Source organism: Pipra filicauda, unplaced genomic scaffold (assembly GCF_003945595.2).
Source record: "Pipra filicauda isolate LSUMZ 115617 unplaced genomic scaffold, ASM394559v2 scaffold335_size1511353_pilon, whole genome shotgun sequence".
NCBI lineage: Eukaryota > Metazoa > Chordata > Aves > Passeriformes > Pipridae > Pipra > Pipra filicauda.
The window spans coordinates 1140383-1153735 of NW_024104460.1; the positions used below are offsets into that span (position 1 = coordinate 1140383).

A 13353-nucleotide genomic window follows, 5' to 3' on the forward strand; every position below is an offset into this window, starting at 1 on the left:
CACAAGAATAGATCAACACCACAGAGCAAAGGGAACATGGCAGTGAAAATTGCTACATTGTGTAAATGCCTGGTAAGCCTGAAGCAGCAGCTCTTCTGCCTACCCAGCCTGGTGGCTGGACCCCTTTAATAGAGCAGATTATATTGGTTAGGCTGGGATAAACTCTTAAGAATCTTTCTCAAGGCCCACAGACACAGCATATGAATGTATCTGGGCCAAACAGCAATTGTCAAATAGAAATAAGGGCACAATTCAGCTCTTGTTACTTTTAGTGCATTCAGAGTATTTTAAAGCTTTTTTTTCCCCTCTTCTCCCACTGATGTCCTACTGGATTATACTCTCCCCTACTAATACTGTGCTTTGTTGCTAGTTTATCTCTACTTACAAACTACAAATGTTTTTTTGGATCAACTGAATTTCTGTTTGAACCCTTTCTTCAAGCAGACACCTTTAAACACAGCCCCTTGTGCTGCTCAGTGGCTCAGTAGCGTTGGGCTGACCCTTTCTTTGGAATGGTAGACAGCAGAGATAGATCATCACAGAGAGAAATAATTATTTCTGACAGGGATCTGAACCAGACTTTCCAAATAGTACCTCTGTGACAATTATTTCTGCCTGGTTTTTTCCTGGTGGGATTACATATGAAGATAGATTTGATACAAGGGACCCACCTTTACAGCGGTTTGGCTCAGCTCAGTTCTGGCTGAGCCTAGTCCCAGTCCAGCTTGTTGCTGATCTCATAAAATATATTTTAAAAATCCTGTGTTTTCCCAGTTCTGTCATATTTCAGCCTCTTAAGCACTGAGATATGTAAATTTAAATGGCTACATTAGAGAAAGTAAATATTTATGAGCACAGTGGAATGGGGCTTTAACTGCTGGATGTGTCCATTTGTCAAGTGCTGCAACTCTCAGAACCTGTTAGTTATCACTTGAAAAAGTGTTGGGGCTTTGGATAATAGCTCAGAAGAGGTGTTTTCAGGGTGCAGATTACAAGATTTGTCATTATTGGTAACACTAACCAGAAAACCTGTAAGAGATGAGCAACTTATCACGCCAGGGATCTTTGCTGCTTCCACATAGGAGGATCTGGATATAGGAGTGACATAACTTGGAAGACACGAGGATCATAGAATCTCCTGAGTTGGAAGTGACCCTCAAGAATCACTGAGTCCAACTTCTGGCCCTTCACAGGACAATCCCAAGAATCACACCATGATCCCTTTCTAATGGGTGGATCTCGTGACCCACCTGCCTTCAAGCTTCCACATCCCTTATATTCAGAAAGCTGACTATTGCTAGGGAAGCATTTTCCCAGCATTTAGGGTTCAGCACACTGGCACAGGAGAGGACAGTGCCAGCTTTGACCTTCTAATGCATCCCATTAGCAGACCAAGTTTCTAGCTCACTGCTAAGCTTCTACGTTCATGTTTCAATCTTCACTGAAGGTTGCTGACTTGTGCTGAAAATGTGCACACTGGGTGCTTACCTCCGAGTGAAATTTTCTTGAAAGAGACAATTTTTTTCTCCTAAGATTTTTTTTTTTATCAGTATTTGCATGGGAGCATCAGCACTGTGTCAGGGATGTATTTGGTATCAGTTTCTAGAAAATTTCTGAGCATTTCTCCAGCTAAAAAAAGAAAAAAAAAAAGAAGAGGAAATTTTAAGATCTGGTGATACTTTAGCAGTTATATTATCTGCAAATCCCATCTTTACTGTTACTTCTCTGTTCTCAAAGCAGACCAGGGGCAGAAAAAAATTTCCCTAATGTTTCTCAAGTCTTTTCTTAAATGAGATAACTGTCCTAGTCAGCCAGAAATGCCCACACTCATGGCTGGAGGAGAAAATGAAGCAACTCACTTAGAATACAGATGAATTTGGAAAAGAAAGAGAAGGAGGACTGCAAGGGAAGGGAAAGGAGTTGTAAGTGATAGGTCAGGCTGAAAGCTTCATCACACAGGTAAGAAGCAAGTACCAGAGTAAGTAGGAACAACCGTGAGATCAGAAAATAAGGACTAGGACACGGGAAAAAAAAAAGGCTTGAGGTAAATAGTAGCTCAGGCAGAAAGGGGTCAAAGGTGAGGTAGGCAAGGAGCAGTTTCAAAGGAGAGATGGGTAAGTCAGAGGAGGGAGAGTGGAAACAGGATTCACTAATGTCATGGAGAGAATTGCAGGTTATGATCAGGGCCAGGAAACATCCTTAAGGATACAGGCCAAGTAGGGCTTGATATTTTATTAGGAAAAATAAGTCAGGAGACAAAAATTAGCAGCCACAAAAGCCTACCATGATAAAATACAGAAAATGGAAGCTAAACTGATGGGCTGGAATAATCTCCGACACCAAGCTCCTTTCACTGTGTGTCCTGGAACTCCTTTTAAGAGTCCCATTGTAAGCCCTGACCTAATGTGATACTTTGGTTTCCTCTTCTCCCATGTAATAGAGATGGAGAAAGAGGGAGGCATTCCTTGGCTTCCACAAATAACCCAATAAGTTACATATATGATTTCATACTCGATGCCTACTAGTAACATGTCTGCCAGAGCTTTTATATTGGTGTGTTTGATAAATTACAGCTTCACTGCTTTTTCCTGTCTGCTCGCTGCTGATCTGACACCTCATGGATTGCTTTTCCACAGGCTCTACAAGAGGAGATTAACGTTTCCGGTAGTAAAATAAAAGTGAGTTACTTGAGCAGTCGCACAGCTGGCTACAAATCAGTCCTGCGGATCAGCATGACCCACCCCACCATCCCCTTCAACCTCATGAAAGTCCACCTCATGGTGGCCGTCGAGGGACGCCTCTTCAGAAAGTGGTTTGCAGCAGCTCCAGACCTGTCCTATTATTTCATCTGGGATAAGACAGACGTTTACAGCCAGAAGGTGTATGGGCTCTCAGAAGCCTTCGGTAAGTGACCCCAGGGTTTGTGTCTCTTTTTAAAAGCAGCTAAGTGGCAAGGCACAGACCTGTAGTAGATCAGAATGGTCTGACTGCGAACACATGAAATAGTCCCTGCTGATTTGCTGCTACTTCCTTGGGGAGGATTTGGCCCAGCTGTTCAAACAGCACACATTCCCCAATAGATAAGTCACAGAATCACTGAATGCTTTGGGTTGAAAGGGACAGCCATGGGCAGGGATGCCACCCATTAGATCAGGTTGCCCAGGGCACCATCCAGCTTGGCCTTGAACACTTTCAAGGACAGGGTATGAATACTTATCTGTTCTCTGGCTCATGGCCCAGCACGTACATCCTGAGCTGCTACCATCAAATTCATACAGAAGGAATGAACTGGGACTACAGACGTTTGGCTGCCTCTCACATATAGCCAAAAACTGTCAGCACTGCTTTGAATGGAATTCCAAGAACCGAGCCCTGATTGCAACTCCTCCTTTTGCCTGACCTTCAGGATTGCTCTAATCTTATTTTCCCCTTTGTAACCCACTCAAGAATGCCATCCCAAACTGACTGTTTAGTGAGCAGAGGTAATGCGGTTCTGTAGTGATTGCTTCCCATCTCATCAACACCAAGTGATTCAGTTACAGGTCCTCAACAGAGTCTAGACTAGACCTTCCAGGCTGCCAGGAAATGGTGTTAGCAAAATGGGAGACATCCCAGATCAGCAAATACAGCTCCTGTTGACAAAAGGATGGTTACTGATGCCTCATAGCTCAACTGAAGATAAGTTCCTTTAGAGGAGCTGTAGGATGCCTGTTTTTCCACAAGGAAGAATGAGTGCCTTCCTCCTCTCACTCAGGCTCAACTGCCTTGAGCAGACTGGATGATACAAGCTGCTGAGCCTTACCCATCTTGGAGTCCACTCTGAGAAATGTGTCCTCATAGCATATCCTGAAAGACTATGCTTACATGCTCTTTAAGATGCTAGATCAGCAGTGGGTCCTGGAGTGCTTCATGAAGCAGCTCTGCAGCCCCAGAGCACTCAAGCAGGTCTCAGGACATCAGCAGTCATGCTTTCAATGATTCGCATTTCTAGAACAGTGGAAAATATTGAGCCTTCATAACCTTACTTATATCTTCCTCTGATACAGTCTGATTCTGCAAAAGGCTATGTTTGATGGGGAATCCTGAGTTCTCTCAGTGCTCAGCACTTTTCAAAGAGGCTAGGAAATTTGTAAGATCAGATCTTTATTTCTTTCTAGTAAAAAAAAAAAAGATCTATGTAATTGCTTTTCATTTGTGTGGAACTTGCAGTTCTGCTCTGCTTCAGCTATAAAGATTAAAGAAAAGCAGACCAATGAAACTGGTCCTGCTTCTTCTGAGAAAATCATAAAGGAGTCATTATTCTGTCAAAAACATCATTTTCCTTCTACTGACATAATTTTACTCAAGCAACTCCAGCACGTTCAGTGGAGTTTCTCCTGAACGGCTCTGATTAGGCATCCCAGCAAGCAAAGTTTTGACATTAACAGTGACCACAAGTCACCCTGGTCTGAGACTGTTGCCTCTGAGGGACTTGCTGCCCCATGCATCAATCGTGCAAGTCCTTACTTTCCAAGAAAGATCATGATTTTTAGCAAGTTCCTGACATGCAGTCTTTGACCAGTGAAAGTAGGTAGAAGTAAAATTCTCCCATGTGGGAGTCCAGCAGTGGTTTACACGCTCCAATCAAAGAATATCCTGAGTTGGAAGGGACCCCCAGGGATCATCAAGTCCCAATCCTAATATCCATTGTTTTAAAATATGTCTTTAAAACAGTGCCTTTTAAATTTTTAGCACATTTGCCCAGCATTTACAACTGCATTGACCTTTTTAAATGCAGAATGGACTTTTTAAAGATAAAAAATATTAGGACTGTGCATTATCATGATGACATGTTTTCAATTAAATTAGCAGTCACCTGTAGAAATGCTCCTACCCCTGCTCAGTTGAGACTCTGTGTGTCCTGGCACTGCATTTCTGGGTTGCTCATCTGGGGGGGCCTTTTCTTTCTCTCTTGTTCACAGTTTCAGTAGGTTATGAGTATGAATCCTGTCCAGACTTGATTCTGTGGGAGAAGAGGACAGCTGTGCTCCAGGGTTATGAAATTGATGCTTCCAAACTTGGAGGATGGTCCCTGGACAAACACCATGCCCTCAACATACAAAGTGGTAGGTTGTCAGTGGCACATAGCAGGAATAATGCAGCATTACAAGACCTGGTTTCTTTTTTTCACTAAGAATACAAGAAAAGGAATTAAAAGAAACCTGACCAACACATGTGCTCTCTCATGTGTTTTACTAACAAATTATTTCTAGTAACCTACATTTAGAAGTGATTTGGTATAAAAAATGTAAAAGAAGGTGGCCATCATGAATTAGTTGAAGGTTGGCCTGTCTAACTTTGTGATGTTGCAAAACAAGGGTATTAACAAAGAAAATATTCCTAAAATAACAAAGGGGAGCCTATTCAGATTGGACCTGTCACTGAGCATTAATCCACCCAGACGCGTCCTCCAGTGTGCTGGTGTACTTGCAAAATGAGAGGCTTCATGGGTCATAAGGGAGAATGGAAAGTTCCAGAGTCCTTGAAGACTGCTGAGGACTGCAGCAGGGAGACCTAAAAGCTGATCAGAACATATTAAAAGGCGGAAGCACTGTGTCCCTCTGGATAATAGCAGTGGTATGGGAGCAAACGTCTAATTCAGCCCACATCACTGCTGAGAGCACTGCACTTAGAGGGAACATAAGCAGAGCTCTTCTAAAACTTTGCAGATGAAACATGGCTCTAGAGAATGTCCCATGGTCTTCCTGTCCCTTATCTCTCCATGAGCTATGTAATTTCTTTTTTTTGCCTGGTAGACAGCAAATTACAGGGCAAGGAGGCGCAGAAAGGGCAGGTAAAAGTTCATGAGATGCTGAAAAGTGTATTTCATTCAAAGGTAAAGACGATCATGTTCTCCCTACACATTTTTCTTCTGCAGGAAATTTAATGGGTCTAAAAAAAAATACTTAATTCAGATAAGGGGCTCCTCATTTCAAACCATCACAAAACAATACTATGAAAGATGATAAAGTCCTTGCTACTTGACAAATTCTCCAGTTGGCATCCAGCATTGTCAGTTTGTGCTGCTTTTGGTCTCAGTTTCCCTGTCTCTCTTTAATCTCCTTATTACTGTTTTCTCTCTCTAGGCATCTTGCACAAAGGAAATGGGGAAAACCAGTTCATTTCCCAGCAGCCGCCTGTAATTGGAAGCATTATGGGCAACGGCCGCAGACGTAGCATTTCTTGTCCAAGCTGCAATGGTCTGGCAGATGGGAACAAACTCCTGGCTCCCGTTGCCCTAACATGTGGGTCTGATGGAAGCCTTTATGTTGGAGATTTCAACTACATCCGAAGGATCTTTCCCTCTGGCAATGTCACCAACATACTGGAGCTGAGGTACACTGTGCTGAATGTGGCTGTTAGAATTATGCTCTTAAGTTCTGCGAAAATCTTATGTACCCAAAAGAAAAATGAGCAAAACTCTTGGGAAAAAAAAAGCAAACAACCCAGCAAAACAGAGAAAAAGCTGTCCAGATTTGCCTCTTCTGCAACTCTGCTGACTTTGATTTACACCAGAGAAACACAGGCCTAACAAGTTCTTACAGAACTGAATCACACCCCAAAAGTATTGACACATTTCTGTGCTGCTAAATCAAGCTGTGCTGATCTCTGCCTTTTCCTGTAGTCAGAAACCAGTGGGAATTCTGGAAGTTAACAAGCAGCCTCTGAGATAATCTAAACTTAGGACACAGCACTGATGATCATATGTAGTTTAGTCAAGACTGATAACCATTCATAATTGAGACAAGATGATCACTCTAGGCAGTCACAGACTGGGATTTTCAAGTTGGTTTTGAGGTGACAAATGTATCAGCCCCCTTCAGTTCCCAACTGAACAGCAGTGTCAGGCTGAACATATAGATGGAGCATCTGAAAGTGAAGAGCTTCCTTTTAACCCCAAATAACAAAGCAAAAAAAATGTGTTAGAAGAAATAGAGAGGAATGGGGAGGAACATTCATTAAAAACAAGGAAGCAGAGGGAAAAGTATGGATTTGTTACACATTCTGAGAAAATGAAATAAATTGTGACTGAACCACATTTCAAATTGACCTCACTGGGGATATTTTTCCTATCCAGAATTTCCACAATAAATACAATTATCCACTTCAACTCAATGGGGCCTGCTTCTGGGCTCTGTGTGGCCAGACAAGATACAGTTACTGTCAAGTTTTCAATCTGCTAATAATGACTTCACTACAGGAAAGTCAGGTAGAGCTAAAGGAGTCTTTCTGAATGAATCTTCTCTGTGACAGGCCTGAACTCAGGTCCTGAGAAGTCAGTATGAAGTTAGCATGGTAGGAAGGTTCAACATTCCCATTTACCGTTCAAGATCTGGTCTGAAAATGCGAATCTTCCGCAAAGTAAGACCCTCCCTCCTCTACTCAGATTTAATATCCCTACTGAGGACAAACATAAGACTTCATTTCTGCAAGGACTGCAGCAAAATTCACGCAAGACCCCACTAATCCCTCCTTTACAAATATACCATAATTATTAAACCTTGCTGAAGGTCTTTATTTGGCACATAGAACCATCATTGTAGATCATGTTGTATGGAAAAAAAAAAGCCCAGCCAGCCACCACACGTCTGGAGCTTACAGAAAACTACCTTGGTACACACACCTCAGAGGACTGGGGTACCTTTTGAGTAAACAAGCAGGAACCTTATTCTTGCTATTCTGTTTCCTGATACATGAGAACATAATATCTCTCATGTTTGTAAGGTGGGAAGCTGGAATAAACCTTCAGACCTGGTCCTCGTTAAAGAATGTAATATTATTCCAGTGCCAGAAAATTATTTTAATGACCAAAGGTGAGATTTCCAGAAGAGTCTAGGTAAACCCAGATCCCATTGCAACTGAGTGGGATTAATATTTCAGTCCCAGAAGTACAGTTTTAAACCCCAATCCCTGTTTCATTGTCAGTGGAAATACCAGACCCCTCAGAGGTTTTGCAGAGTATTTTCTCATTGGAAAAGAGAAAATTGGAAGCCTTGACAGAGTGGCCTTGCTGGCTGTTGTGTAGAGCCACAGAGTTAAATTTACTCCAGAGTTAAATCTGCTGGAACGATTGCTGCTTCATCTGTGCAAACACTTAGGTTACTGGATCTAATAAACATTTCTTCACTCTGGTGTGCTATAAAGTAAGTGGGTTCAGATGTCGGCTGGCTAAAAGCTGTGGAGGAAAGCCATTGCATTTGGACTAAATGGAGTTTGCTTGTGTCTTCTCAGATCAGCATCTCCTCTGAGATTAACATCCTCACTATTTGGCTCTGGGGTTTGTTTGGGAGGGTGGTTTTTGAGTGTAGTGTTCTGGAAAGCAAATGCACTGTGGGTTGTAGATAGCTGCAGCTGGGTATGTAACTTAGATGTATGAAAAATGTCCAGCTCAGCATAATTTCAGTCCTCTGGGCAGGAGTTCACGAGGTTATGGCAATGAACTGCCACCCATAACTGTGCAACTCTTAAGTTACCTTTGTAAATCACAAGGTGTTTCTTTCACTGAGAGTGAAAAAAACTGTAAAGATATCTGCATCTACATCTGTTTAGTTCAGTGCTGCACTCAATGATAAAATCTGCCTGGTCCTATCTCTTACGTAAGTGAATAACTCCAAGCAGGTGAGATCACACTTCCTTTGTGATATGCAGCAGTACATGAGTGAGCTCACTGCCAAGTAATATCCAATATAAAATACATCAGTGTCATTCCAGCTAAGTCTTTATTTATTATTGCATTGTATGATACAGTTACTGTCAAGTTTTCAATCTGCTAATAATGCATCGAACCAAGCTGCTAACACCTCATTCTTTCTTCTATTCCCTGCTTTCCTGTCTTCTGTCAGAAATAAAGATTTCAGACATAGGTAAGCCAACCAGTGGAGAATTCTTATGCTGCTCCCTGTCTTGTTGCATGTTGTTACACAGTGAGCCACAAGTGCCATTTCCAGATGATTCAATAGCAAATGAAGCTGGCATGATTAAAACTGGCATAGGCAATCAGTCATCAGAACTGGGAGCCATTAATCACAATGCTGAGCTGTGCAGGCTTCTGCATGAGCTGTTATAGCTGGAGACAGGGGAAGTACAGGCAGGAGAAGCAGGGTAACAAGAGGAGGAGGGGGGAAGGAAAAACGGGTGGGAATTAACCAAGAAAGTACAATGGGAACAGCATCAGGATACAGGTCACTGGAATAGCTAGGATGCAAAAATAATTCTCATACAGTGAAAATTCTTCCTTTTGAGTTTGGGGCGTTTCATGGGCATAATGAAGATCCATATGTCCCCCAGCACCACCCACTGGGGGAAGTAAGTTTTAGTAACTTTTTCAGTCTGAGCTCTTCATAGAGAGCTTTGGCACGTGAAAGTCTGTCAGGCTCAGATAGGAGGTAGTGCAACTCAGAACCTTAGCCAGGAAATGTAATAAAAAAGAGTAATGACAAGAAAACAAGTTGAAAGAAAGACTCCTAAATTGGAGCTTTGTCACTAAGAATATTTGTCACTTGGGTTCACTGGAGTTTCAGTGGGTTTGATCCAATCAGTTTCATTCCGGAAAATGTCAGCTTCCTGTCACTGCCTGTGTTTACAACGACTTCTCTGACTCTGACAGGTTTCCCATCCTTCTCCCTGGTTGCTTTTCTAAATTAGAAGCTTAGACTGTGGAGCTGGGATTTTTTTTGCGTGTGTGTGTTTAGTTTTCTTTTGTATTTGGGATTGGGGATTTTTCTTGCTACATGCTTTTCATGTACTGCTTCTTTGACTTCATAGAGGCTATGCAAAACCAGAAATGTTCCTTTTATCTGCATGCCTGGAAATGAAATGGAGTAGAAACTGGGTTTTTGTCTTATTGCCAGAACAATAATGAAGGGCTGAGCTTCACGGCATAATGGACTGGCCCAAAGCATCTATTAGCAGGGCTGGGAGGTTGGTACTCAAGACCTTTTCACTGACTGTCTTCATCAGGCTGAGTTCCAGCCCCCAGCTCCTCTTTCACATCATTTGAAGGCAATAGAAAAACTCATTTCTCTTTGGAACAGCCAGGTTATATCCTTAATGCCCAAGAAGTACACAGCCACTAAAGTGCACCTGCTTTGTCTGTGAAGGGCAGCATCTGAATACCTGTTTTGAGAAGAGGTTTTATATATGAAAGCAGTAACTCAGGGAAGAAATATGGATGGTCACAAATGCTGTAGATGCCATCAGAGCCTTACAAATTTGGTAGGGCTTCAGCATTTAGGCAGTTCCTAAAAACTGAGAGATTAAGTGAAAGAAATCCAAGACACGCCTGCTCCAATGCAGGCCAAAGGGGAATCAGGGAGGGAGGAGGTGAGGAGATCCGGATCAAATACTCCCATCTGTTACTACATTAAGGGAGCCACCTATCTGAGTTAGTGTCTATTCTGTGTCATTTGCCATAATATTTCTTGTTAGAAAGCCTCTTCATTCCTGAGCCACAGGGAAATGAGTGGGTGTAGTCTCAGCTAAAGCTCAAGTGCTCTGAACTGGAAGGTCCTAAACTTAACACCGATGAAGGTCAACAGTGCAAAGGGTGAGATCCACAGGACTGAGTCTTAGTGTTTTGGAAAAGCTGAAATTCATATGCAAAAGCTTCCTCAGTGCAGGGGAAAGGGAAAGCCAAAAAGCATTACTAAATAATGATACCTACTCTGCAGGAACGTGGAGGGCAGTGAGGCATTTCTGTCTTGAAAATATGCAAAAAGTGGCCACACTTAAATTTATTCTTCCTTTCTTGTTTCCATTCATACCTTAGAGACACAAATCTACAATTAGTGGCAAAGAGAGAGATCCCAGAAAACTGCCCTAGGATCAGATCAAAAGTGTTTTGCGGTCATTGGCTTGGCTTATGGCACTGTTATAAAGTTTTATTATCCAGTGTGTGACACTAGAAGAGCTTTGGGCATCACACACAAACTGCAAACACTAAAAGGCCAAGTGTAAATTCAGCTCACTGCGCTGTGTGGCCTCCTTATTAATCTACTGAATGTCACCCAGGGAAAAAAGACCAGTACCTCACACAAGCTACAATAAAATCCTCTGGTTTTAAGCTGCAGGGTGCTTAGCATGGAGCCATGGAAACAGCCCCACTGAACAAAAGCCGGTTGGCTGCAGGAATTTGGTGGTTCTTTAGTCACCAGCAAATGCATGTGGCCAGCAACGCTCACAGGGGAAGTGGGTAGCTGGCACAGAAAATGTTAGAGTTGGTTTCATGTCTTTAAAGAGGGACATCAGATTTAAAGAAGCCCCAGGGGTTTATTCAGATCAGTGGTTTATGGGTAAATAATTTTGGTGTGTGACTGCTCTTGTCTGTTGACCACAGTGGGAGCCAGAGCTGTACTGTTACCAATAATAAAAGTTGTCCTTGGAGAAGGTGGTAGATGCTTTTGTATTTGAGAAACTAAGATGCAGTTCATCTTGTAAAATAAATGTTGAAAATAGTTAGGCAAGTCTTACCCAAAAAGATTATATTTCTCTCCACTGCCTGTAAAGAGAGTTAAGGCAGCCAGCTCTGATACCATCTGATACTAGGCATCCACCTTGTAACCATCTGGTGATATGAATACCCTGGCATTTTTGAGAAGCCAATGAAAAGGTGCAGTTTGCTGTGCTGACGTACTGTAAGGAACTGGCTGAAACCAGGGACCCTGTCCCTTTTCTCACTGGCTTCCCACTCTGGAGCAGGAGGTTCCTTCCTCAGACTCCTCCAAAACATGGGCTCTGGGCCCAAAGAGATAATATCAGCCTTTGCTCAAAGCCTGTGCATCTATCATAGTACAGCTGAAGCAATCCATGTGTCACATCTCTGCATGTTCACCCAACTTTTTATCCCTTTCCTTCCCCATGTGTCTGTATAAGGAATCATGTAAAGCACAAGCACTTTAAAATGGAGTTTGAGTTCCTTGGTGTACCTGCAGAGTTCCCCAAATGGTACTGGCACGATCCTGTCCAGACAATGAGAATGAAAATGTAAGGGGGCAAGACAGATGTGTGGGAGAGCCTATATGCAACCCCGAACAACAGGGATCACTGTGGACTTGGAAGCTTTCCCTATAATTTGCCAGCACATCACTGTATCACGAGCATTCAGGAAAGCAATATCACCTCCATTTCACTTTGGCATGCAGAACTTCTGCCTATGAAACTGTCCTCATTCCCAGTGACTACACCATCGTGCCCACAAATACCCACTAAAGTGTCTGTTCTTGGCTGGGGACCAGCCCACCCCATCCCTGAAACTTCAGGTTGTTGCTTCCGGGGCTTAAAATATCAATGCAATGCTCAGGCTTTCTTCTAAAAAAAGTGTAATAGCTAAAGGAACACTCTGAATGGGATATCAGCTCTTCCCCCACAGTCCTTTTCTAGTAATAGAGTCAATATGAAGGATAAATATTCTAAGACTACAAATACTGTAACTGATTATGTTTGCTGAATAGTAAAAAGTCCTGTCTTTTGTTTTGGGCCGTTGTCTAGCTGAGCAATGAGAGAGGATGAAAGTCTTCTCTGCTTCACCCCAGGCAGATTTATTTCAGTTGTTGTTCAGTTCAGTCCAATTTACCACTTAGATTTGCCTATTGATTGTGACTTTAAATAAAAAACAAAGGCCCAGTGTTCCTGGCTGCAGTGCTCATGCATTATCACAGATGAAGGGAAGCAGTCTGGGAGTTTTTACATGACTAACATGTTTATTTAACATCTCTCATCCTGAAAGATCTGAAAGTGATAAAGAAAAGATTCAGTGTGTAACACTGTGCAATTCATGCAAGGGCAGACACCTTCCCCATATAGCATTGAAAACTGTTGGCAGAGGCTAGTGGAGTAAATTCCAGCTTGACTATTATCAACAGTTTGTTTTAGTGTCTATTCTGCACAGGAGCTGGGAATAGGAAAGAGTTTTAAGATCTTTCTTTTTTACAGAAGGTTGTAATCAATAATAAAATGCACCAGAGTGAGGCGGTGAAATCAAAAATAAATCACAATGATAGTGGTGGGAGAGGGGAGCAGGAACTTCCATTTCTGCCCACATTTTTCTTCTTCTTTGAGGAAGTCAAAATTTGCCTTTGCCCATCTGCTGATAGCCTAGTGTAAGACTCAGGGAAAGGTTTCTGTGCTTGACAGGCAAAGATGCTAAAGGATTACAGTGTGCCATCAAAACTGTCCTCCTCTTGTCCACCTGTCATGCAAAATACAGATTATGAACAGCTCAAAAGCTGACTTTCAGCTGGGCTTTGTTAGGACAGTCAGCAGAAAATGTAAGGCCCTGATCAAAATGGATGATGGATTCCCACAGGGAATTTCTTC

The 13353-nt window shown here is 42.4% G+C and overlaps 1 protein-coding gene across 13 annotated transcripts in view; it reads left to right on the forward strand.

The window, feature by feature from the left end:
* The window catches only part of TENM4 (teneurin transmembrane protein 4), a 750083-nt gene that overhangs the window by 679991 nt on the left and 56739 nt on the right, over nucleotides 1-13353 (forward strand). For 11 of the 13 annotated variants that reach the window (XM_039384005.1, XM_039384003.1, XM_039384001.1 and 8 more), the window contains 4 exons: nucleotides 2637-2904; nucleotides 4962-5105; nucleotides 6126-6375; nucleotides 8883-8903. In XM_039384005.1, coding sequence (XP_039239939.1) covers nucleotides 2637-2904; nucleotides 4962-5105; nucleotides 6126-6375; nucleotides 8883-8903 — 683 coding nt within the window. The remainder of the gene's footprint in view (nucleotides 1-2636; nucleotides 2905-4961; nucleotides 5106-6125; nucleotides 6376-8882; nucleotides 8904-13353) is intronic. The other 2 variants (XM_039384006.1, XM_039384008.1) reach the window with 1 other exon arrangement.